This window comes from Pelodiscus sinensis, chromosome 2 (assembly GCF_049634645.1).
Source record: "Pelodiscus sinensis isolate JC-2024 chromosome 2, ASM4963464v1, whole genome shotgun sequence".
NCBI lineage: Eukaryota > Metazoa > Chordata > Testudines > Trionychidae > Pelodiscus > Pelodiscus sinensis.
Genome location: NC_134712.1, coordinates 204,134,111 through 204,161,233, shown reverse-complemented (window position 1 = coordinate 204,161,233; position 27,123 = coordinate 204,134,111). Strand labels below are relative to the sequence as shown.

General features: G+C 42.1%; 1 protein-coding gene across 3 annotated transcripts in view; it reads right to left on the bottom strand.

Annotated features, from left to right (window-relative positions):
* Positions 1 to 27,123, bottom strand: part of MEOX2 (mesenchyme homeobox 2) — a 77,695-nt gene that overhangs the window by 19,667 nt on the left and 30,905 nt on the right. The window contains exon 2 of one of the 3 annotated variants that reach the window (XM_075922290.1): positions 974 to 9,726. The exons of the other annotated variants lie outside the window; for them this stretch is intronic. Coding sequence (XP_075778405.1) covers positions 4,305 to 5,510 — 1,206 coding nt within the window. The 5' untranslated portion in view covers positions 5,511 to 9,726 and the 3' untranslated portion in view covers positions 974 to 4,304. Of the gene's footprint in view, positions 1 to 973; positions 9,727 to 27,123 lie in introns of those variants that run through there. 3 annotated transcript variants of the gene reach the window in all.

The window sequence follows — 27,123 nt, the reverse complement described above, 5'->3', positions numbered from 1 at the left end:
TGAACATCTTAGAAACTGCCCCACCCTGGAATAGCAGAAGCACACTACCTTTGATATTAGTGAAACCTCAGCTGCAACACAGTAGAATAGCAGGAGTTTCTCCAAGAGCTGTGAACTGCCTCTGTTCTTCACTGTGGAGTATTAGGCTACATCTAGACTGCAAGCTTATTTCAGAAGAAGCTTTTCCGGAAGAGATCTACACTGCCAAAGAGCATTGAAAAAATGATCTGCTTTTTCGAAAGATAGCGTCAACACTGAATGGACGCTTTCTCACATTTAATCTGTGATTACTATGGACGGAGTGACCACTAAGGCACCTGTGCTTTTTCCTCTTTCCTCTTCTTCTGAAAGAACTCCCTCTTCCCTGTCCACACACACGTTTTCCCAAAAGAGCTCTTTCAGAAGAAGGCTTCTTCCTCGTAGAAAGAGGATTACCAATGCCGGAAAAACATCTCTTACGGAAGCATGTAATTGCAGTGTGGACGTTCCTGAAGTTTTTTTTAAAAAACAGCCGTTTTTCAAAAAAAACTCTGTAGTGAAGACATACCCTTAGCCTCTCTGACTGGGCTCGTCTACACTGGCCCCTTTTCCGGAAGGGGCATGTAAATTTCATGAGTCGTAGTAGGGAAATGCGCGGGGGATTTAAATATCCCCCGCGGCATTTAAATAAAAATGTCCGCCGCTTTTTTCCGGCTTTTAAAAAAGCCGGAAAAGAGCGTCTACACTGGCCCCGATCCTCTGGGAAAAAGTGAAGTAGGAATAAGACCCTCCGGAAAAGGGCACTTTTTCCCAGAGGATCGGGGCCAGTGTAGACGCTCTTTTCCGGCTTTTTTAAAAGCCGGAAAAAAGCGGCGGACATTTTTATTTAAATGCCGCGGGGGATATTTAAATCCCCCGCGCATTTCCCTACTACGACTCATGAAATTTACATGCCCCTTCCGGAAAAGGGGCCAGTGTAGACGTAGCCACTATGTTTAGGGGGGAGTAAAACAGTATATCTATAGAACTTCCGTGATGCTTCAGCCATTCCCTGCTCCCAGAATTCTGACTGTAACTAAACTATTAATTCTGAATAGGTTTAATCTTCTGGCTAGTGACATTGTGGATGACACTGCAAACAAAGCTGCCCATTTCAGAGGAAACATTTTCAACTTAAGCTAATTATAGCTTTGTAAAAATAAAATAAACCGAAGACAAACATGTGAAATCCAGTCAGCAGCCTGATGATTAAATGAATAAACACCTACTGCAGAATTCTAGGGTGCTTTCCCCTGTTATATATCCAAATGGAAAGTGGTGCTGCCATCACAGCCCATATCCTTAACAAAAGGTTTCAAAATTTGGGTCATGGCTTATAAGGGTAAGCCGCTGGCTGGCCACGAGACACTTTATTTAGTTGAGTGTCCACAGGTATGGCCACTGGTAGCTCACAGTGGCTGTGGTTCACCATTCCTCGCCAGTGGGAGCTATAGAAATTGGTGGCTCATCCTGTACTGCTTCCAGCAGCTCCCTTTGGCCAGGAATGGTGGCCAGGAATAGCCATTGGGAGCCATAAGCGACCATGCTTATGGATGCTCAGATAAAACATCTCGCTCTTACAAGCTATGACCCAAAGTTTGAAAACACCTTCCCTAAACTATTCTTTCTATAGATGCAGGGAAATTATTATTCTGTTATGTCTACAACAGTGAAACCCTCCTCATTACCCTTCTGGTTTCAGGTTTTTTCTGTTTTTTTCATAGAAAGGTGCCAGGGAGTCTGATGCAAAGCTAAGTCAATGAGTCTTTCCATTGTCATCAATGGAATTTGGACCAGAAACTATTTGAATAAATGCTTTGATCTCATTCTAGAAGTTTTATCCATTGAATTTCTTTTATTCTATCTTTTTAAAATCTAGCATTTACATTTCCTATAAATTCAACATTATTAGGCTTTCAGCATGCAAATCACTGGTCAACTCCCAGCTTCATGAACAATCTCAAAAATGTCAAAAATACATTCACACTTCAGCTGCTGATTTAAACAGAAACTTGTGGCAATTTCCAAATGGTTGGACCCACAGAATGTCATAGACGGACTGCTTATGTCAGATGTGTCATCAGCATGCTTGAAATAACTTACCAAACCACTCAGCCCAATAGCAAAACTACTAACAATTATGCATATTTATAAGAGTAGAATAAGAGTGGGTTGGGGGAGGGAAGGGGAGCAGAATTACCCTGTTGCTTGAAAAAAGGAATTAGTAGGTTTTGTGCAAATTAGTGAGAAATCTTGATGAATGAATCAGTGCTACTGTCACAGGGTTATACTGCTGCGGGTTCAAATCCCAGTCGATTGATTTAAATAACAAAACAAAACTTAACATCACTAATAATATAGTTGTGGCCATGATATAAGAATGTGACTCTAGGGAAAATATTTTGTGATGCAATATATAAATTTCTGGTGCCTCATTATGGATGAAATGGTGTCCAGTTCCTGTGCAGGTATGAGGGTAAGAGCAGAGTGGAGGGGGTAAAAAAACCACCTTCTCTTATTGCTCCCCTGCAAGCAAAAGAACTGGATAAAACCTAAGTCATGGATCTCGGGGATGCACAGCTCCTTCCTAATAATATAGGCTGCCAACTATCTCAAGAGATGGCAAGAAGATAACTGAGTCAGGCTCCCTTCTACCTTCTGTACTATCCTGCTGAATTTATTGTCAGCCAATGGCAGCATAATTCTTCCCAACGTTTTCAGCATGTAGGCATTCACACTTGCATCTCCTTCCTGGAGTTTCTCCTCAACTGCTGCAGCTCTGCCATACCCCAATTCAGGTCCATGTGTAATTTATAAATCTCTCTATATGCTTGAATCCATCTACCAGCACTCTCCATGAATCATTTTAGATGGAAGTCTAAACCAGCGATCATAAGCACTTAGAATCACAGAAACATAGGAATGGAAGGAGTCTTGAGAAGTAAACTAGTTCAATCCCTTCCACTCATGGCAGGGCTAAATATTACCTAGACAATCCCTGACAGGTGTTTGTCTAACCTGCTGTTAATGCTCTCCAGTGATAGAGATTGTAGAACCTCCCTGGGCAATTTATTCCAGTGTTTAATCTCCTTGACAGTTAGGAAGTTTTTCCTGATGTCCAACCTAAGCCTCCCCTACTGCAATTTAAACCCATTGCTTCTTGCCATATCATTAGAAATTGAGAACCATTTTTCTATCTTTGCCTTGTAACAGTTTTCAAGTACATGAAAGATTATGTCGCCTCTCAGTCTTCTCTTCTCCAAACTAAACAAACCCATTTTTTTCAATCTTCAGTCAGAGGTAATGTTTTCTAGACCTTTAATCTTTTTTGTAGCTCTTCTCTGGACTTTTCCCAAATTGTCTACATCTTTCCTGAAATGTGGCATCCAGAACTGGACGCAACACTCCAGTTAAGGCTTAGTCAGTGTAGCCTAGAGTAGAAGAATTACTTCTCATGTCTCGCTTACTGTACTCCTGCTAATACATCCCAGAATTATGTTTGCTTTTTTTTTCAATACTTTTATACTGTTGACTTATTTTTAGCTTGTGGTCCACTATGACCCCAGCTTGTTTTCCACATTACTCTTTCCTAAGCAGTCATTTCTCATTGTTCTTTTCTAAGTAAAGTACTTTGCATTTGTCCTCATTGAATTTCATCCTATTTACCTAAAACCATTTCTCTAATTTAGCCATATCATTTTAATCCTACACTCCAAAGCAATTCCAAGCCCTTCCAGCTTGGTATCAGCCACAAAGTGTATAAATGCACCATCTATGCCATTATCTAAACTTTTGGTGAAGATATTGAACAGAACTGGATCCCTACTGATCCCTGTAGGATCCCACTTGATATGTCCTTGCTATTATTTCAAAATAATGTCGAGATGGAGGACTTTTTCCTCTGATTCCTGTAACCCTCATTTCATAAGGAGTAAGAAGTAGAAGGAAGAGTGTTCCACACTGATTGGACGCTGAATCACATTTAAGGCCGGTCGGAACCGGAGTTACCTTGTGTGGCTGCTGCATGAGGCTATCTGAGGCCTTTGCTTAAAGGGACCCCCCCCTGGACAGCCAGTTCTCAGGTTTCCCTGCTTGCTTACCTACCTCATTTTTTTCTCTGCGTACTCTGGTTACCCTCACTTAAGATACCATAGCACTCTGCAGCATGGAGCCAGAGCCGCCCCTGGGCACTCTGGTGCTTCTCCTGGATGTGTTGCTGTGAGCCTGGCAGCACGTTATGCAGGCACTAACAGCCTCCCTGATGTGCCCAACTGGGGGCTTGTGCCTCATTCCTCCCTCATGTCCTTCCACTTACCCCTCCCTAACTCTCCTTCCTGCTGTACAATAAAAGACACGTGTTCATTACAACAAAGTCTCTTTATTGAACAAAACTTGGGTGTGGAGGGGAGGGATGAAACTGAGGTGAGACTGGGGAATAAGGTGGGAGAGGGGAGGGGAAAACCTGGGAGGAGGGAGCTGGCAGCGGGAGGCAAGGGGAGGAAGGGGGAGGAAGGGCTCAGGGTTGGGGGTCTCGTCGACCCAACTGTCTCCCAGCACCGCGGGTGCGGGGGCCTCGGTGTCCCGGGGGAGGGAGGAGGGTGTGGAGGAAGAAGTGGGAGGGGGAAAAGGAGTGGGAGGAGGAGCGGTAACTGGGGAGACAGCAGGGGCTGGAGCGTCAGGAGGCAGCAAGCTCTGCACCAGGGTCTGCAGGTGCTCACAGCTGGCAAGCTGCTCCCGCCGGAGCTGCAGGTCTTCTGCACCCAATGGTTGAGGGTGCGGTGCAGGGCTCGCAGTGCCCCCAGGTGCTTCTGCTGGAATCCCTCCACTGCATGGGTGGGCCTGCAGAATCCTTGGGTGCGGGAGGATGTCCTGGGTGGTGTGGTGCGCCCTGCACTCGCAGCTGGTATGGCTGTGGAGAAACAAGAGAAGTGGTCAGTTATCCCTGGGGATACAGTGGGTGAAGCCCAGTCTCCCTCTGCAAGGCGAGGACAACAGTTCTCTGTACCATCAGAGCTGATGTGCTTGAACAGAAGCCATGTTCGGGATGTCCTGCTACCCCCGGAAGTGGAAGCTGCCCCGGGACTGCACCCATGCCCCTGTGCTGTGTATAGTGTGGGTGTGTGTGTGTGGGGGGGGAGATATCCCTGCCTCTGTGCAGGGGACGAGGGGGCTCGTGGAGGGAGACATCCTGCTGTGTCCCACTCCGGGGTCAGGATCATGTCATGTCTCTTCACACACATGTGTGGATAACAGGCCCAGACCCCTGTGTGGCAGCCAGCTGGGGCCACGTGCCCAGGGGTGGCACAGCACATGCTCACACATGCACAGGTTGCTGTGTGATCCATGGACAGCAAGGCACACACGTGCGGTACCTGGTCTCCCTCCCCCCCACCCATAAGGGGACAGTAATGGCACTCACATGTTGTTGCCTCCCCAGATGACACCGGTGACAGGTCCGCTGGGACAGCTCGGGGGTCCTGGCTCCGCGGCATGCTTCCTCCGGGCTCCTACGGCTCCTGGCCCTCCTCCTCCTCCTCTATGCCCTGGACAGGGCCCTCTGCCCTAGGGTCGATGACCAGCTGGGGGGCACAGACCATCCTGCCCCCCCAGGATGTAGTCAAAATAGGGGCTGGGCTCTGGGTCTGCCCCTGTTTGGGAGCTGCCCCCTGTGGCCCTGGGATAGGCCTGCCGCAGTGCCTTAATTTTCATCTGAACCTGCTCTTGGGTTCGGATGTGGCCTTTGGTGGCCAGGCTGGCAGCTATCCAGCTATAGCTGGTTGCATTCCTCCATCTAGTGGGGAAATCATGGATACTGGCGGCATCCCCCCAAATCTCAATCAGGTCCATGATCTCTGCACTGGACCAGGAAGGCGCCCGCCTTCTCCAGCCCCTGGCAAGCTCCTGGGAGCTGGGGTACTGGGCTGGGGAGCGGTGGAGGGCTGGCTGGCACTGGCTGCCTGGCTCATGCTGGGGCCATTGGGTCAGGAGTAGTGAATACTGGCTCTGGGCTGGTGCTGGCACAGACACTGTGGCCAGACTCTACCCCTTTAAGGGCTCCGAGGAGGGAAGAGGAGAGGAGTTTTCCTGGTTGGGGTCAGAGTGGCCAGTAGGGCACCCTGGCAAGGGCTGGATGCCCCCTATTTCTAAATAGCCCCTATTCTGCGTCTACACAGCACTTATTTCAAAATAGCAATTTTGAAATAGGTGCTACTCCTCGTGGAATGAGGTTTACCAAGTTCAAAATAAGCCATCCGCTATTTTGAATTAATTTTGAAATAACTTTGCTGTGTAGACATACCCTAGGAAAAATAATTTTGATTAAAATCCACAGAACAACATTGCATTCTTGGGCAGAGAGGAGCTCTCCTTGTTTGTGGGGCATGTCCTCTAAGTCTGACAGAAAGATGAATGTGTCCAAAGTATCTAAAACTTTTTTACTCTGTGAAGAATGCTTCTTAGAACCATCTATGGCTAAGCAGAAAGCACCCCCCGGTGCCATGTCAATTGAGGAATACACTGATGGTAATTCTTTACTGCAAGCACACAGATCATTACAGGGAACAGTAAGTTAACTAAGAATGCAGTACAACCTAAGTAGGAAATAATACATCTTGGTGAAATAATCATCCTTTGGTATTTGTAGTATGGTATCTGTAGATAAAAGCCAAATCTTTACTTTTTAAACTTGTGAAAATCAGGAATTCAGAATTTAAATCTCAAGCCCTTAGGTTGCCAGTGCACAAAGAAAAATATAACTATCAAAGTAAGAAGTATTTGTCCTTCATGCTTGCTAGCATACAGCCTGAATTGTTGGGTTTAAGAAAGCCAGTATTGTTAGCCCATGCAGATCCTGTGTGAAACTAAAGTTGCTGTAGCAACTCCTTATTTAGATGTTTAGTTACTAGTAAATGTCACACTGTAAATTTTTGGCAGCAGTGATTCTATCAGCACTGTGTTTTCATCAGCAGACTAATATATTGGTGAAGCCTGCATTTTTGTTAAGGTTTGTTTGTTTTGCCTCTCACTGAAGGCTGATGTCACTATGGGTTCAATGTTTGGCAAAGCACACTTTAACTGGCCTTCACACTGGAAGCATCCAACATGGCATACAAATTACTGGATATGTTTCATGGCTTGTCATGCATCCCTTTCTTTGGCTGGCACAGCACTCTAGGGCTACGTCTACACTGGCATGATTTTCCGGAAATGCTTAAAACGGAACAGTTTTCCGTTATAAGTATTTCCGGAAAAAGCGCATCTACATTGGCAGAATGCTTTTCCAGAAAAGCACTTTTTCCGGAAAAGCGTCCATGCCAATGTAGACACGCTTTTCCGCAAAAAAGCCCCGATCGTCATTTTCGCGATCGAGGCTTTTTTGCGGAAAAGAAATCTGTGTTGTCTACACTGGCCCTTTTCCAGAACAGTTTTCCGGAAAAGGACTTTTGCCCGAACGGGAGCAGCATATTTTTTCCAGAAAAGCACTGATGATTTTACAGTAGATTGTCAGTGCTTTTCCGGAAATTCAAGGGGCCAGTGTAGACAGCTGGCAAGTTATTCCGGAAAAGCGGCTGATTTTCCGGAATAAGTGGCCAGTGTAGACACAGCCTAGCAGTCTTGCATGGTGATTCTTCATGCACATGATAGATAGAATCATAGAATACTAGAATGAGAAGGGACCACAAAAGGTCCAGTCCTCTGTACTCACAGCAGGACCAAGCAGCATCCAAATCATCTCTGACAGATGTTTATCTAACCTGTTATTAAATATCTCTAATGATAGAGATGATACAACCTCCCCAACCAATTTATTCCAGTACTTAACCACCCTGACAGTTAGGAAGTTTCTCCTAACATCCAACCTAAACCGCTCCCTGCAATTTAAGCCCATCGCTTTTTGTCCTACCATCAGAGGTTAAAAAGAAATATTTTTATCCTTCCCCCTTGTAACATCTTTTAGGTAATTGTAAGCTGTTATCGTGTTCACTCTAATTCTTCTCTTTTCATGTTTTCTGGACCTTTAATCATTCCTGTTGCTCTTCTCTGGACCATCTCCAATTTCTCCAAATCCTTCTTGAAATGTGGTGCCCAGAATGGAACACAGTACCCTAGCTGAGGCCTAATCAGCACAGAGTAGTGGAGATGATTACTTCTCATGTTTTACTCACAACGATCCTGTTAATGTAAACCAGAACAGTGTTTGATGTTTTACAACAATGTCACACTATAGACTCATCTTTAGCTTGTGGTCCACTATTACTCTTATACTCCTTTCTGTAGTACTCCTTCCTAGACACTCAGGGTATGTCTACACTACAACATTAATTCGAACTAACTTAGTACGAATTAGTTAATTCGAACTAAGCTAATTCGAACTAACGCATCCAGACTAAAAAACTAGTTCGAATTAGAATTTTGCTAATTCGAACTAGCATGTCCACATTAAGCGGACCCTGAACCGGGCTTAAGGATGGCCGGAAGCAGTGCCGGCAGGGCATCAGAGGAGAACTTAGAGCGTAGAGCTGCTGGATCAGGCTAGCCGAGGGCTGTGCTTAAAGGGTCCCAACCCCCACCCGGACAGACAGTTCTCAGGGGTGCCCCGCTTGCAAAGCAAAAGCTTACAATGGCCGTCCTGGGTCAGACTAAAGGTCCATCTAGCCCAGCAGCCTGTCTGCCGATAGCGGCCAACCCTAGGGACCCTGGAGGGGATGGACCAAAGACAGTGACCAAGCCATTTGTTTCGTGCCATCCCTCTCCAGCCTTCCACAAACTTCAGACAGGAACACCACTCATACCACCTGGCTATTACCACTCCATGGACCCAACCTCCATGACTTGATCTAACTTCTCTTTAAACTCTGTTCTAGTTCTAGCCTTCACAGCCTCCTGCAGCAAGGAGTTCCACAGGTTGACTATTTGCTTTGTGAAGAACAACTTTCTGTTACTAGTTTGAAGCCTGCTACCCATTCCTTTCCTTTGGTGTCCTCTAGTCCTTCTTTATGGGAACTAATGAAGAACTTTTCTGTATGCACCCTCTCCACCCCACTCATGCTTTTAGAGACCTCTATCCTGTCCCCCCTCCGTCTCCTCTTTTCTAGCTGAAAAGTCCCAGTCTCTTTAGCCTCTCTTCATATGGGACCTGTTCCCAACCCCTCATCATTGTAGTTGCCCTCCCCTCTCCCAGCCTCTCTCTTCCCCTCTCCCACCTCCTTTTCTCAGTCTCCCCCAGTTTTATTCAATAAAGACAGATTCCATTTTGGAAGACACATTATCTTTATTTTTTACATCAAGAAGAGGGGCTAGGGAAGGGTAAGTGGAAGGAGGTGAGGGAGAAATGGGGCACGAGCCCCCGATGGGGAGGACTGGGCTGGCTCTGCGGGCTTCTGGGGGTGGAAGCTCTCCTGCAGCCCCCCAATTGTCCCTTCTCCCCAGATGGCAGCCGGGCTGATGGCCGAGTGGTGAGATGGCAAGTGGAGCCGGGCTGATGGCCGAGTGGTGTGATGTGCCCAGTGTGGGTAGTCCGGGCAATCCAAGCCAGGACTGCTTTGCAAGCGGGGCACCGCTGAGAACTGTCTGTCCGGGGTGGGGTTCGGGTCCCTTTTAAGCACAGCCCTCGGCTATCCTGATCCAGCAGCTCCACGCTCTAAGTCCTCATCTGATGCCCTGCCGGCACTGCTTCCGGCCATCCTTAAGCCCGGTTCAGGGTCCACTCTGTATAAAATGCAAAACGCTAATTCGAACTAGTTTTTTAGTCTGGATGCGTTAGTTCGAATTGGCTTAGTTCGAATTAACTAATTCGAACTAAGTTAGTTCGAATTAGCGCTGTAGTGTAGACATACCCTCACTGATAAAGATATTTATGAAGATATTGAACCAGTTCGAAAACCGATCCCTGAGGAACCCCACTTTTTATGCCCTTTCAGCATAACTACTGATATTGATGAACCATTGATAACTACTCCTGAGAATGGAGCACTCACTCAGCCTACATTTCATATATTCTTCCAGTAGGGCAGCTTGCTTGGCTGCGGTACCAGCAGATTGATGCATCTTAATGGAGAATTCAAATTACTTTTGCCACAGCTACTAAGGGCTTTGATTGCTTAGGATTTTCTGTGGGTTTTATCACAGTAATCTTTAGGTGGAAGACTCATACATTGCAGAGGTGAGAGATTAATTAATTTTCTTTGTACTCGTTGCTAGTATCCATAAGAATGTTCAGTGAATACAAAGGACTCCCATCATGAACTTCTATCTGATAGTCTTCATTGTGCCTTCTCATGTCACTTAAAATGCTGAGAGAACTCAGCCTAAATTACATTGTTATAATTTGTTATCAACAATCTGACTAAAGTAGTTCATGTTTTGTATATTTCCTTAGGAATCTTTGATTTAATAAACAGATATGAGAAAAATGTTAAATTGTGTTTATTTTAAACATTTATATCTTCTATATCATCATGTAATGTTCAAAGATCCTTGAGAAAAAACACACGATAAATAACAAATACAGTTAAATGCTAAAATTGGAAAAGTACATAGAAACGTTAGACACTAATACTCTCCTCTTAGTAACTACGTTTACACAACAGAATGATTAAACTTCTAGTGACCAGTCTGAAACACAAGTTTGGAAATAACTCAAGTTTCAAATCCAACAACAACAACTAACTGAATTGCTTGATTCTGAAATTGAGCTAGTTAAGTACCCACAAGATGTGTATCTGTGTTTTTATTTAAAAGCAATTTAAGACAATTATACACTATAATAATTATGTTCTCAAACAGTGAGTCAATGGAGTTTTGAACTAAAGCATCTAAAACTGAATATTCAAAAATTCAGACTTTGAAAATGTGGTTGATTTAGAAGGTGCCACATCAATTATAAACTCCTACAAACATTTGAATTTCTCTCTGCTTCAGTCTTGTTATTAATCTCCCCTCTCTGACATTAATTTCAGGCTACTCAGAATAAATATATTGGACTTCTTACTAATCTATATTTTGGTTCTTTTAATTTCCAGACTAGTAAATTTAGGTTGTTGGTTTTTTTTTTTCTGGAATACTTCTTTTTAACACTCATTAAAAGGGCAAAGTTGGGTGTTCCCATTTTTTTCCACTGCAGGGACTGTGTTTGTATCACCTGACTAGCTTCTCTTTTGTGGAAAATGGGTGGGGAACTTGGAAGAAATTTTTGGCAGATTTCATGTCAGTTTACATCTGTTTTGCAGCTGTTGCAAAACCAAAAAAACTGTTTTCTTTTATTGGCCTATGCCAAATGGTAGGTGTAGAGGCAAAGAACAAAGTCCAGGGGAAACCTAAATTACACTCTCTTCCCCCCAAAACACAAAATATTTTCTGGTCTATAATACATTATGTAAAATACAGCAATCTACATTGTCTGTCTTCTCCCATTATCAACATCAACCTCAGACATGCTTTCAGGCCAGAATTCAGATACTGGTTGATTGACAATCTCTCTTTTGTAAACCTTTGCTCTTTGGGACGATGCTAATTGAAATAGTTTCATACTATCATGAAGTGCATAAATCACCCTATAAGGGTTGTTCCTGGCTGGTTTTTAGAATGCCTTCTATAACTTCACCCAGTAGAGTGGAAGATAAAAACGATAATGCTTGTCAGAGACAAACAACAGTTGGATCTCCTGATTCACTGCTAGCACAACATGCTATCTGGAAAAATATCATTCTCACTGACTGTACTGTGAGTTGCTTGAATGTAGGGATTTCCTGCAGAAAGGGTAATTCCAGGACATAATGGCCATAAACACGGGAGTTTTGGTTTAACTTAGTTTAATTATTAGTACATCTTTCATCAAAGACTGGAAAAAAGGTTATGAAAGACCATGTCTATCTGTGCTAATATGACACAAAAGTTACCTTTCTGTTTTACACTAAAGAAATGTTGTTGACCTCATTCTTACTGTTCTACCAAAATTCCAGTATCCCTTCCCAACATTGTTACATCAGTGAAATAAGTACTTTCTCTCCACATACCTTTTTGATCATGGGGAAAATAGAGTAATACAATGGTAAGTCTGCCCTACATAATATAGAAAACATGAATTCCATGTTGGCATGAATAGCACCCACTTTGATAGTCTTCCTTTTGTGGCCTACATGAACGAAAGCTAACAGAAGACCAAATACTTAATTTGTACCATATTATTTATTTTACTGTACTCAACCAACATACTCAACCCAGCAGTAATGTAGAAAGATACAGCTCCTGTACTAAAGAAGAAAATAATACATAAAATCAGATATAAAAGCTTTAAAATATACACCCTTTGTTTGGCTTCCTTCAGCAACTGACCTAATCCTGGGTTTACAAATGAAAGTGGATGTTCAGTTAGAATTCTTTGTAGTGCAAATACTGTATGCAAATATAAGCAAAAATAAATAAAATTGCTGGTGTTTCATTTGAAGTTTCATAGATAGTTGCTTGGTTAGCTAGCATCAGATTATGAAACCCATACCCACACTGAATAATATTTTATTTCATAAGTAGTCCCATCAAAGTCAGCAGGACAACTCATGGATAAAAGTACTATTCAACAAGAAGAAGGGCCATCAGAATTTGGCTCCTAAAATGTTCTCTTTATTTTTAAGGGCTGGATTGTGTAACTCTTATTTACATCAATGAACATCTGCTCATGCAACTAGTCTCCTTGGAATTTGTGAATCCTCTGATGTGACAAAATGCTTATCTACACAAAAATTGCACTATCAATTTCTACATGTATATTTCATTGTAACTTTATTGTGATGTTTGTATAAACCAATTAAAATTAATTGCAGACCTTTTTATAATAATTTTCAAGTGCTTATAGAGTGTAACTACTACACACTGTTTACTTTAAAATTTGAGTAATCTATACACTTATATTATCATGACAATCTTGTTACTTCATAGTGACTCAACATTGCATGAAGGAGTGTTTCTTCCTGACATTTCTTTCATGGTCACTTAAACCACTAACTTGTAAACAAAAGTTTTATAGATTTTAAACATCAACAATACTCTACAATGATATGTGGTTTTGTGCCAAATGTCTATAACTTTTTTCCAAGACACTGACCACGTACAATTTAATGAAAATTTAGTTTGTCTCCTTGATAATTATCTTCCAAAATTATAAATTTAAAATATGTTTTTCGTCTGCTAACAAATGTAATGACTACACCATTTTAATTCTGTGTGACTTAGCCATTTCTGACATTTTAGCTTGTTATATTCCCTGTCTATATGTGTATGTCTACACTACCGTGTTATTTCAAAATATCTTATTAAATAGTTAATTCGAAATAAGTTACATACATAAAAAATGCATTTCAAATTAGCATTTTGCTATTTCGAAATAGTGTGTCCACACTGATTAGATACTGAATCGTATTTAAGGGCAGCTGAAACCGGTTTCAGCAGGGCATCAGGTCAGTAGTTGCTTTGTGTGGCTGCTGCCTGAGGCTATCGGAGGCTTGTGCATTAAGGGACCCCCCTGAACAGCTGGTTTTCAGCTTTCCCTGCTTCCTTGCCTACCTCACTGAGGGATAGCAAAGCTTTTTTCTCTCTGTCTACTTTGGTTGCCCTTACTTGGGACACCACAGCACTCGGCACCATGGAGTGGGAGACGCCCCTGGGCACTCTGGTGCTCATTATGGACGTATTGCTGCAAGCCTGGCTGCAATTGCTGGAGACTGCCTGGCAGCATCTGCTGCAGCCCAACCCCAAGGCCCTCTTCCCAACCCCCCTGAGGGCCTATTTCAATTAGGAATAAGGGATCTTCCAGAAAAGGGCTTATTTTCCACAAGATCCCGTCTAGACTGGCGCTTTTCTCCGGCAAAACCCCGAGCTGGAAAAAAGCAGCAGCCATGTTCATGCAAATGCCGCAGGGGATATTTAAATCCCCCGCGGAATTTGCCATTCCGAAGTGTCTCATTAGCATCCCTTTTCCAGAAAGGGGTGCCAATGTAGACACAGCCAGAGTGTGTGTGTGGGGGGGGAGGGGAGAGTATGTGCCCTGCCTCTACGTAGAGGGGGCTTATGGAGGGAGGGCACTTACAGTAGGAAGTCAGTGCTTTTGCGGAAATTCAAGCAGCCAGTGTAGACAGCTGGCAAGTTTTTCTGGAAAAGCAGCTGATTTTTCGGAAAAACTGGCCAGTCTAGACACACCCTATGAGAATATGAAATGCCCTAATTTTTCAGTGTATAAGTGAAACATTGATATATAGTCTCAATCTAGAACCTACTGTTTTGCCACAGACTACAAGAGGAAGAGAACTGGGCTCACAGTTTGAAACTGACTGTTGCTCAGTACATTATTTACATCGTATGGATGACACACAAAAGGTTTATGGAATGCATAAAAGGCAGATTGAGCCAGAGTATGAGTTTTAAATAAGAAACTAAATTGCAGAAGCTGATGAGTAAATCCATTTGTTCCCCAGCAAACTTTTGCACTTTTCTATTGGAAGGAAATTTACCAAACCATGCTATGTCTGAATCTTGAGATACTAATTTAAAATAACTTGCATTCCTTTTGAATACATTTGCTCTATAGAAATAATGAGTCATATATTCACCTTGTGGTTTCATGGAAGTTAATGGACTCATAATGCTGCATACAGTCAGTGCACACTAGCTGATCTGAGAGCATCATAAACACTATTGGCTGCATCTAGACTGCCAAGTTTTCCGCATAAGCAGCTGCTTTTGCGGAAAAACTTGCCAGCTGTCTACACTGGCCACTTGAATTTCTGCAAGAACACTGACTTCCTACTGTCTGAAATCGGAAATACTATGCTGCTCCCATTCGGGCAAAAGTCCTTTTCCGCAAAGCTTTTGCACAAAAGGGCCAGTATAGACAGCTCATATTTGTTTTGTGCAAAAGCGCGTCTAGATTGGCACGGACGCTTTTCCGCAAAAAGTGCTTTTGTGGAAAAGCGTCCATGTCAATCTAGATGCTCTTATCCGCAAATGCTTTTAACGGAAAACTTTTCCGTTAAAAGCATTTGAGGAAAATCATGCCAGTCTAGACATAGCCTATTAAGTCTCAAACTCGTTAATAATATCAAAGATACTGCTGGAACTACAATTTAATCACATATGTTCACAGAATTCTTTGAAAAATCTGAATGAACACCTTCTCTTCCATTACTATAATTTGTATGATCTCCCACACTATTCTTGCCAGCAAGTTAAGGAAATATGGATTGGATAAATGGACTGTAAGGTGGCTAGAAAGCTGGCTAGATTGTCAGGCACAATGGATAGTAATCAATGGCTCAATGTTGGGTTGGCAATTGGCTTCAAGTGGAGTACCCTTAGGATAGGTTCTAGGGCCGGTTTTATTCAAAATCTTCATTAATGACCTGGATGAGGGAATGGATTGTACCCTCAACAAGTTTGCGGATGACACTAAGCTAGGGGGAGAATCCTGCACTTGGGACGGAAGAATCCTAAGTACTGTTACAGGCTGGGAACCGATTGGCTAGGTAGCAGTACAGTAGAAAGGACCTGGGCATTACAGTGGATGAGAAGCTAGTTATGAGTCAATAGTGTGCCCTTGTAGCCAAGGAGAATGGAATATTAGGGTGCATTAGGAGGAGCATTACCAGGAAATCTAGAGAAGAGATTCTTCCCCTTTATTCGGCACTAGTGAGATCATATCCAATTCTGGGCCCCCACTACAGAAAGAATGTGGGAGAGGGTCCAGTGGAGGGCAACCAAAATCATTAGAGGGCTGGAGCACTTCACATGCAAGAAGAAGGTGAGGGATTTGGGCTTATTTAGTCTGCAAAAGAGAAGAGTAAGGGGGGATTTGATAGCAGCCTTCAACTTCCTGAGGGAGGTTCCAAAGAGGATGCAGAGAGTCTGTTCTCCGTAGTGACAGATGGCAGAACAAGGAAAAATGGTGTCAAGTTACAGTGGGGGAGGTCTAGGTTGGATATTAGGACAAAATATTTCACTAGGAAGGTGGTGAAGCACTGGAATGAGTTATCTAGGGAGGTGGTGGAATCTCCATCCCTAGAGGTGTTTAAGTCTCGGCTTGACAAAGCCCTGGCTGGGATGGTTGAGTTGGTCGTGCTTTGGGCAGAGGGCTGGACCTGATGACCTCCTGAGGTCTCTTCCAGCCCTAGGATTCTATGATTCTATGATAACCCTGATTTAAAAAATGGGCAAATCTGTACAGGAGCATTAGTAAGATAACAAAGTAGCATGAATTCTTCTTTTCATACTAATGAAAGCAAACACTTATTACCGTATTGAGCTCATTATAGCAGCCACAAAATCATGAACTGACTCAGCCAAATCTGTGGATATTTTGAAACCTACTATAAGGAGCCTTATGCCATTACCACTTTCCATAGCTGCCAATATTTTTTGTTATTACTGCCTCTTGAAAGTAGCAGTCCAAGAATTACATTACTGTGTTGGAAACACTGATTCGCTGCCACTGTGATGTCTGGGGTTTTAAGAGTTCCTATAGTTCTTTAACTATTTTGTTGGGTGCATTTCTGTAAGTTCCAGCTTAGTCTATATAGCACATATATTTTTTTATCTGTTGCCTCAGTCCTGCAGACACTTAACCCTGTGCATTTGTAACCCACGCCTACTTGGTGTGATGCTCTGTCCCCTTCAGAGGCAAGAAGCCCAGCCAGAGACTGATGAGTTTGCTATAGCCTTGACTGAGAGACATGTGGCTTTTGGTTCATGCAATAAAGGCTCATGCATTTAGCTCATGAGATTCTGGATTTAGTCCTGCTCACTGACAACTGTGTTCTGTCAGCATTATACATGACTTAACTCATGAGGTGTTGCACTGAAGTCAATTAGATTAATCACACAAGTGAAGTTACACACAAGCTTAACTGTTTGCAGGACTGGTACTGATATTTGAAAAGTCTTGTAAATTAATTGATTTACATGTAACTTGAATCTACTGGCTCTAACAAATGGGTTTGCTTGCTCTCTCTCTAGTTTTTAAATACAGCATGGATTGCATCTCAATAGGGAGACTTTTTAGTGAAACTCCTAACCCCCATTTGGGATTGTGGGGACAACATTCCTCCCATTGACAACTGTATAACATCTGAGTCTCTGTGGAGACTGCTTATATTAAGATGATGTTTATTTTTATTGTTAGTTGTCTTTAAAGGCATTTTAGCAGGTGGAAATGCCAAAAGCTAGAACTATGAGACCAACCATGTCCTCGCTGACAACCAGCAAGTCTTAATGAGTAAAGATTGCTCTAGAAGTGCATATGTGTTAGGATTGAAAGTTTTATTCTTTTTATATTTCTTATCTTAGATATAATAATATAGTAGAAATAAGAAAGATTTGCTTATGTGCATACGAAAGGATGCATATGGAAGACTTCCACAAGACAGACACATGACATAACATAACCTACGTCTACAAAATGTATAGTATGTAGGGAAAAGGTTTTAAAAATAATTGTAATTATACAAAATATTTACCATTGTCTATTAGGAACAGCTTCCTGGTTAAAAACAAAATTACTGTGCGTTTTACTGATGCATCCTCTGTGAATGAACAAAAAAGATTTCTATAGGGAGAAAATGGTAGTTAAAATAATATATTTGATTATTTAAAATACAAAAACATAAGTGAATGAATGAAGATATAAACTATACAAACACAATAGCTGAATCCTGTTTTATAGTTTGTACCAACACTTGCATTTTTCAGTTAAGTTTATTGAGAATCTAGGATTTATATTATGCAAAGTATGAGAATTAAAACTGATTTGCTCTTATGGTGAATTTCTGGAATCAGTTCAAATCTTGAATGTCTTATTGTTTTTATTAATTGCATGTACACAGAGAGAGAGAGAGAGAGAGAAACCATGCACACAGACCATGCAAAGGGATCTGGGTAAGCAAATTCTTACCCTTATGTCCCTCTGAAATCATTGAGAGACAGTGGGATGTTAAGGAGTTAAATATCTGCAGGATCAGAGTCTTCTAGTCTTTACATCACATTAATAGCTGGTATCTAATAAATGGGCTTGAATGGAATCTTTCACTCCAAGTTTTATGGCAAGATGGACATTACTCATGAAGCTACCCTACTGCCATGACCCAAAGGTATATTGGTGGCTACACTCATCTACTCAGGGTTATGGCCAATTTGTGGTCTTACTGGCCAGTTTCCAGGCCTGTCCACACACTGCACACACAGAGTTTGGATGAGAAGCTGAACTTCATGGCATGCAGGAGGGTCTGGAGCATCCCTGAGTCTCATTACCAGACCTCAGAAACACAGTGATTACACAAGAGACTGTTTCTTATCTTCCACATTGAAAACAGATCAGAAATGAAGAAGGGTACGATGACCCAAAGATTATCCACACCTTACTAGACAAATAAAGCAGGAGCAGAAATTGTGATGGATGAGAGTGGCAGAGTGCCTCCCTTTAGTCTTCAGAGCTAACATATTCTCTCATTATAGGAGCTATACCCTCACTGTAAAGAGGGATTCTGATCCTGCCTCACTCTCAATACATTTAAGAAGACAGACATTTCCTCAGCATGTACTGTGGAGGATGAACCCATAGGAAGAGGTCTGGTCCCAGTTTAGAAAATGAACAAAACGTATGCTGCACAGAATTTGTTTATATGATCACTTCTTCCCCTCCGCAATTCCACATCTCCTTGATGGAAAGCTGGGCTTTATTTTATTTTTTCCATTATGGGCTTACACAGCAGGCAGTCCTTTGTCCTGATGAAAATCCTATTGAGCAGCCAATATATGCTGTGGTCAAGGACTTGTTTCACAAAAGGCCACACATTTTTATTTCCATCTGGAAAGGACCTAAGCTGTTCACATAATAGAAAATATATTGTATACATTTTGTACGTTCAGCCAGTGAGCTGTATGATAACGTGTCTTTTTTCACAAAAGTAGGTAGATTACCATCTGGATCCTAACCAAAACCACTGTTCAGGTAATTTCATTTTATATAAACTTTAGCAATCTGAATTTCTCTTGTAGCTTCAATTAATTGCTATATTGCCAGCAACATTTACAGAGCTTTAGACATAGAATAGAAGAATAAGAAGGGCTGAATAGACTTTCACCTGATGGAGCAACATTAGGTATAGATAGAATACATAGCAGTGCAATGAAAAGATTTTAGTAGGATGCACTTTGCATGGGCATTTTATACCCACAAATGGCAAAACCAAAAGTGAATTCTGTAAGTCATTACAAATGAGTGCCAGTAAAAGTTTATACATTGCCATCCCATCATGCATTCCATATATTTTACATTAAAAATCTATAACATATTTTTAAAAGTTTTATTGAATCTGTTTTTCACATTCATTTGATAGTAAGGTAACCTGACTTGATAGATGAGTCCACAGTACAATTGGAAAAAGGGAGAAGTTACGACCAATCCATTTTAGAAACCTCTAAAAATTACTTAACTTACCCTTTTTCTGTATATAAGTGCCCAGAGTTTAAAATCCAGTATACTGGAAAATAAAAGGGCTTTCAACAATTGTTGCATAATTCATTGAAAATCCAGGAACCTCCACTTTCTAATGGCATAAAACACTCATCAGGGATATTATGGGTGGGATTTCCATGATCCTGGTGCAAACCGCAAGAAGCTTCATGCCACTGTGTGTACAAATTGAGTAACTGTGCATGTAACCTGTCCTTTACATATGCATTTACCCCATTTATTCAGTTTCCAAATGCCAAAGGGACAAATTTACTCATAGTTTCACTTTTCTACTTAAAACTGGACTTCTATCTTTTGGAAGTGTGTGTAAGGGGGTGGGGGAGAATTTGGTCTCTAGCAACCTGATTACTGAAGACAATAGCTTTAGAACATGACTGAAAGTGTAGTGTCCTCTCTTTCTTATTGTAAGGTGCTATATATGGGTATGTCTACACTACCCCCCTAGTTCGAACTGGGGGGGTAATGTAGTCATACGGAGTTGCAAATGAAGCCCGGGATTTGAATTTCCTGGGCTTCATTTGCATAAAGCCGGCCGGCGCCATTTTTAAATGCCTGCTAGGTCGGACCCCGTGCTGCGCGGCTACACGCGGCACGGACTAGCTAGTTCGGATTAGGTTTCCTAATCCGAATTAGCTGTACACCTCGTTCCACGAGGTGCATGGAGTCCTATAGCAAGATAGTAAAAAAGGGAATACCTATTGTAATAATTTTAGATCACATTCATACACCTGAGTGTACCAGACAATGCATATACACCATAATTGGCAGGCTTGAAACATCATTTTTGCTCATTTCAGCAAATTGACCAAATTCTGCTCTTCAGATTTACATCAGCACAACTGAGCAATTCAGTAAATTAAGTGAAGTAATTCCTGAATTGCACTAGTGTAAGAGGTAAAAATTGCTCCTCTGTTGGTTACAAACACTTTGCTTTCTGTACGACTATGAAAGTAGCCTTGTGATTATTAAACTGGCTATTTTCTTACAGTGTTTTCTTCAAAAATGTATATGTCCTACAGGCTTAGATCTTTCTGACTTTCAAGTTTGCTTTTTTATTATATTTTACTGCAAATGCAGTAGCTCCTGTTTGACCAAAAAATAAAGAGCTTGTACTTAAGCCAAAGAATCCAGCTTAAAGTTTTCCATACTTAGCAATAAAATGTGAAACACTCACAAAGTTTAACATGATAAAAGTTTCTTTTACGGCTCTGTGTTGCCTCACTTGCTGTCTTGCAAAAGTCTGTCGTTGGGATATCATTACACAAAGGACAGCAGAAATTTGTAGAAACAATTCCATTTTGTTTAACTCTTTTCCTAAAAATTATATTGCAGTCGCAGGAAACCAGAAATCATTTCACAGTGATATTTTTAAATATAATTATCTCCCAAGTGTGAAATTGGCTAAAAAGAAATTTTCCGCTTATCACAGAATAGATTTTGTAATAACTTCTTAATGATGAAAAGTTTATATATGCCGAGCATGTGACAGAATAAAATGGCATTTGCAGTGAATCTAGAATCCAACATTTCTATTTAATATTACCCAGCCCGTTCTCTTTTCTTGTTATAAACAGTTTGCCTGAAGCTTTTTTTTTTCCAAAAACATTTTAATAGGCTCATAACTTGCCTCAAAAGTGTAGATGGTATCTAACTTAATCCTGCATTCACAAATCATGTTTTGTTTCGTCTAGACGCAAGTCTGTTGCTTCTCCCTTAGTGAATAGCATACGTTGATCTTCCGCCTTTCTGATTTAATATGTTAGATTTGTGCTACCTACTGGAATAGCAAATTTTGGCATTAGATAAAAATGAAACCCCTCTTTGGTTTATCATGGAATGTCCTAGATTTGTGTGCATATGTGCATGTACACATGTGTTTTATTCACATGTTTTGTAAATCTTACTACCCCTCAGAAAGCGTAAAATGTAGCCAAAAAGGCCAGCTGTGCTCATAAATGTACTTCAGTAAATGCCCAGACGTTATCTGTTTTTCTTTTCCAAAAACAATGGGGGTTGCCCGTATGTGTATATTCTACTATTTCATTCACATTTTACTTTTATAGCATAGTGCTGAAGTATAACACTAACCATACATTTTTTTTAAAAAAAGGAACAGTGAAAACTACTTTCCCATATGTAAATAAATGGAACTTTTAGGGGGAACAAAAAATTAAAAAGGGTTACAAAGTATCAATAGTATAAACATGTGAAAAATGTTATTAAAGTACTGAGGCATTTGTTTTTCACTTAAACTACTAAAATTATCTGTTAGTATTTGATAGATATCAAATGAATACCTCAGGGTATCCTGACGCTCAATTGTTTGATGTTAAGTTGCATTACTTGATACTTTAAGACAGGTCACATTTTCTTTTTCTTTAATGAATCATCTAAATGCCAGAATCCATTAGAAAAGGAATCCAGAGGTATTTTTAGAAAAGGAATTTTTCAGATGTTTGGAAAAATGCAAAGTATAGGCTGAAAAAAAATTTCTTGTGGCATTAAAAAGAAATTAGTACCCTTAAACAACCTTGAGCCAAAGAAATTCTGGTGAAGAACTAAAATTAATAGTGCTCATTCAAAAGAAAATTTAAATATTTTCTATTTCCCTAAAATAAGCCTATTTTATTACCATCAAAACAAAAAGTTCACTTCTGTGAATTTTTTCTCCTTAATTAGTAATACAAAGAATTCTCATAATTTGTCATAACTAAAATCACTGGCAGTGTGCAATAAAAAAGCTTTCAGCTCTGATATAACAATTATTCAAAGTACTTTCTATTGTTTTAAGCATACAACACAAGAAAATGTTCACAGTATTTATACCATATGTATACAATACTAGATTTACCCAGCACAGCTCAGGTCCTTAAATCAATTACTTTTTGTTTTCTGGAAAATAAAATGAACATGTACATGTTTCATTTACATCGTTGCTCTGGGGTGCGCCTGGGAATTGGGGGTTCAGTATGCAGGCTGCCCCAGCGAGAGAGGACTACACAAGCCCCCTCTCACTGCAGCAGCATGGGGCCAAGTGAGCACTTTTCCATAACTGCTTCAACTCCAGCAGGCACAGCCAGGGAAGGGGTGCATGTTCCCCACCACCACCTCTCCCACCTAGGACAGAGTGAGGAATGCAGCAAACTGTGCACTATCACCTGGCTCACTGACTAAGGCAGGGGTTCCCAAACTTTTTGACACGGGGACCAGTAAATCCATTCACGAACTTTTGGAGGACCAGTAATGTTAATTTGTATATTTGCATATTCATTAATCAAATTATGAATATTCAAATAAGTTGTTTCTGGTCCTCCCAAATCTCCCAGTGCCAGCTTTAGCAAAGCTTTTGATATGGTCACCCACAATATTCTTGCCAGCAAGTTGAGGAATATGGATTGGATAAATGGGCTGTAAGACAGACAGAAAGCTGGTTAGACCAGGGTTTCCCAAACTTTTTACTTTAATTGGAACCCTTTTTTTTCAGTTCTTTTTGCAGCCCAAAAATATAAACACATGAAAAACAAATGAAGAAAATACCAGACATATAACATGTCTGGTATTTTCTCAGTAGGTAAGTTGTATTATTACTAGATGTATCATTTTGTAGTTTCAAACTGCCTGGCTGGTAAATGTGCTCAGGCTGCATGAGTGTGTCAACCAGCAACTACTCAAGGGGTTTGTGGGGGGGGGAAGGGGGGGCGACAGTAGAATCCCTGTGCCAGACTAACTCATGCTTTGTGGGTGGGGGGGAGAGGGGAACGCGGTCGGGTCAGTCCCACTCCCTGCAGGCCGATTCATTCCTCCCCCCTGCTCCCCTTGCTGCACCTCTGCCAGCCCCACTTCCCCCAACCCCCTCCCTGGCAGTCAGTTCTCCCCCGCTTTTCCTCTCAATCTGCCTTGGCCAGCCCCGCTGCCTGCATCCAGCCCTCCTTCCAGCGGCCACTTCTCCCACCCCGCCCACATCTTCCCCGGCCAGCGCCCTGCCCCCCAACCTCACACCCCACGGCAGCCCTGCTTCCACCGGCCCCTCAATATCCCCAGCCTGCCCTGATTCCCCCATCCAGTTCTGCTTCCGGTGGCCAGCTCTCCCCTCCTCCTCACCCCAGAATCCTCTGGCACCTTCACCTTCCCTTAGCCCTGCACCTTCCTGGTGCCTCCTTTTCCCCTAATACCCACCCCCTCACCAGTCTCTGCCCCATTCCCCTCCTGCCCCTCTGTGCCCTCACACACAATTTGTTCCATCCTGACTTTCCTCATGCCCACCCCTTCTTTCAAGCCTTCTCCCAGCACCTCCCTCTCCAGCCCCCAGTGCCCTTCCCCTCTCCTCTCCTCTCCTCTCCCAGCATCACCCTGTCCCCCCTCCCACTGACACCTCCCCTCCTGCCCTTTCCCTCATGGTCTGCACTTGGCCCCCTGGCATTTATCTCTCTCTCCTGCACCCCTGTCCCTTTGTGCCTTCCCCTCTCAAGCCCCTTCTCCTTCCACCCCTTTCCCCACCCCTCTCCTTTCCTCGCCACCGCATGAGCCGGTTCCCACCTTCTCTTTCCCCATTGTGGGGCTGGGGTCCGCGCTCAGGCCCCGAAGGCCGAACCCGGAGCCAGCCAGGCCCCGCCCCGTGCCTCGCGCGGGTTTCAAAACCCCGGGCCGTGACGTCACGTCCTCCCCTCCCACGTGCAATGCCGCGCATGGGTGGCAGGTGGCGAGGAGGAGCCGTGCGCAGCAGAGACATCCGGGGCTGAAGAGACGCTCTGAGGGCAGTGCCGGAGAGGACGCACGGGGATGGGGCCCGCTCCAGACAGAGCCGGGGAGAGACCCAGCTCCACATGGCGCTGGAGCAGGGCCCGGCTCTTAACTCGCCGGCACTTCCAGGTGCAGGGGTGCGGGGCCCGATTCGACCAGATGGGTCAATCGGCCTAAGGGCCAGCAGCCACCAGGCACGCTGAGGCCCGGCATTTTTTTCCGTGGCCTGGTACCGCGCTGCGGACCATAGTTTGGGAAACGCTGGACTAAGGGAAACAACCAGCTACGTTACTTTATCAATCGGGCAGAGCGGGGGGAGATATTAGAGGGAGCGTACCTACGGGTGGGAGGCTTGGGGTTGAGGCAATCCCATATCGGGGAGAGGGCCCTTTCATCTATCTGGTGATTCTGTCTCTTTTCTGTATGGTTTTATGAGAAGCAATCCCATTCTGGGCACATCCCATTTTCCTGGCACAACCAAACCCTTACCTTGCTTTTCAGTTATGATACGAGGAAGCTGCATACTGAGTTTGGTGGTCCTATCTCTTACCATTTAGAAGGAGTTCTTGAACAAACAGACAGATGCAGAGACAGACAGACTCACTCACAGACAAACTCTCTCAAATATACAGTAGATCTACGTAAAGATACACTGACTCAGGGGCCAAGATTGTCTTCAGTAAAATAGATAACTAAGCTGAAAGATAGGCTTCCACATGTTTTTACTATTTAATGTGTTTCTGATTTTAAATATTGATAAAAGAGAATGTATAAAAGAAAGATCTAATTCTTTACACACAAAGGCATTTGGGTACCAGTTTGCAAGATCAGTTGTCAAGGGGACATTTCGATATCAAATATTTTCCAATAAAAAACCTCAGAATGTGTAACAATTAGATCACATCAAAAGTTTTTAAATCAAATAGGAAGATTGTTTCAACCATAGCTTCATTTCCAGCTCTTTTTGCAGTGACAAAAAGTCTTTTCAGAGCCTCTATGGGTATGTCTGCACTATAGAGTAGATCGAAACTGCCACTGTCGATCTTCCATGGTTTGAATTAATAGATCTAGTGAAAACTCACTAATTCAAACTAAGAAGGGCACTCTGGTCAATGCTGGTAGTCCTGCTTCCACAAGGAATAAGGGAAGTCGAAGGGTGAGTGCACAGCGCCAAAAGTTGAGTTGAACATAGCTGAAGTTGCGTATCTTAATTCAACTGTATCCTGTAGCATAGATATACCCTATATTAATATGAAAGTAGAAACCAACTCTATTTCCCCAAAGATATTTATTTATCCATTAGACTTCATTTGTCATGTGAAGTTAAGTAATAGCCTGATGCTTCCTGTGTACTATTCTAACTGCGTGCAGTATCTAGCCTGAAGTAGGAAGGCTACTTTCTGGTAATATAAATGTGTTAGTGATGTATCCTGACAACACGTGTCAAATATAATAAATCATATATAATTTTACAAACCTGGACAGCATTTGCTATTCTTCCTTTAAATGTGCTCACTTTAAATTCAGAACTCTAGTAGTAAACTATTGTTCATATAAGAAAATCTGTCCTTGCCTACAATGTTCTGTAGAGATCCTGCTACCACTGAAATGAAAGGCTTAATCACATAAGACACAAGTTGAGATGACATTCTGTGATTTCTCTCCAAATTAGACTTTAACACTGGGTGGAAGATGGGGGAATAGCATGGGAGGAATTTAATTCTTCACTAAAAACTATCTCGTTCAACCCCCCAAATTCTCATTTCTGAGGAGCTCCCTGCAGGAATCACTGGCAAAGTAGAAACAAGTCTGCAATCAAATTTGACGTTGTAGTTCAGTGCTTCTTCTGACTTTCTCTGAGAGAAAACAATCACAGTATTTTATTTCTTTGATCTTCCTTCCATGTGGGAAAAATCTATATTCATAAAAAGCAGCATAAGTGATGGACAAACACTAGCCCTTTTGTTTAACAATGTAGACTATTGAGGGTGCTATGAAAACTTACAAATACTATCAGCTACTCTGTGGCTCTTTAGCTTTTACATTGCATTTCGTCCTGAAACAAGGTATATAGTATTTCCAGAACTAAAGGTCTGAAGCCAAAAGCGTCAGGATTAAGCACTATGGGAAAACACTGTAGCAGCATGGTAATTGGTAAGATGGGGAGTATATAGCTCACCCCCTGGAAACACAATGAATCATAGAAGTTAGAGATGAAAGATCTAACAGGATTGTTCTTTACACTATAAAGCTTTATCTAGCCCACTTTTAAATCACCACAGCAATAAAGCTTCCACCAGATCATTTATATTATATAACATTTTCCTGTTTATGTATGTCTTACTTATTTTAAGTTTTGTGGCTTTTAAGTATTTCAGTGTTCATTTAGGAACTGATTAAGCTTTTCACCCCCCAAATTTTCATCCACAAAAGAACAAAGCTAACTTGAAAGAATAATGCAGTTCATTGGCCTAGTACTTTCTACATCCCTAATCTATGGTAACTTGAGTTAAGGCATAAACCTGTGAATGGTACTCTCTACTGCCTTATGACACTGGCATATTGCGCTAATAGATGGTGAAAAAGTCACAAGTCCAAACTAAATCTGAAGCTGGCTGGGGATATCACATTACACAGCCAACTGCAAATTGTCCTCATTAATGTTACTGGTGCACTTTGAGATGGATATACAGACAAGCAAAGAAGTGATGATGAAGTGCCGTCAGTGCTAACTAGTAGTGATCAAAATTAGGAATGCCAGTTAAGAACAAGATAGAATTCTTAGATTCAGCTGCTTGATGCTAGAAGTCTGATATTATATTATGCGTACAACAAGCAAAGTCTGTGTCTAT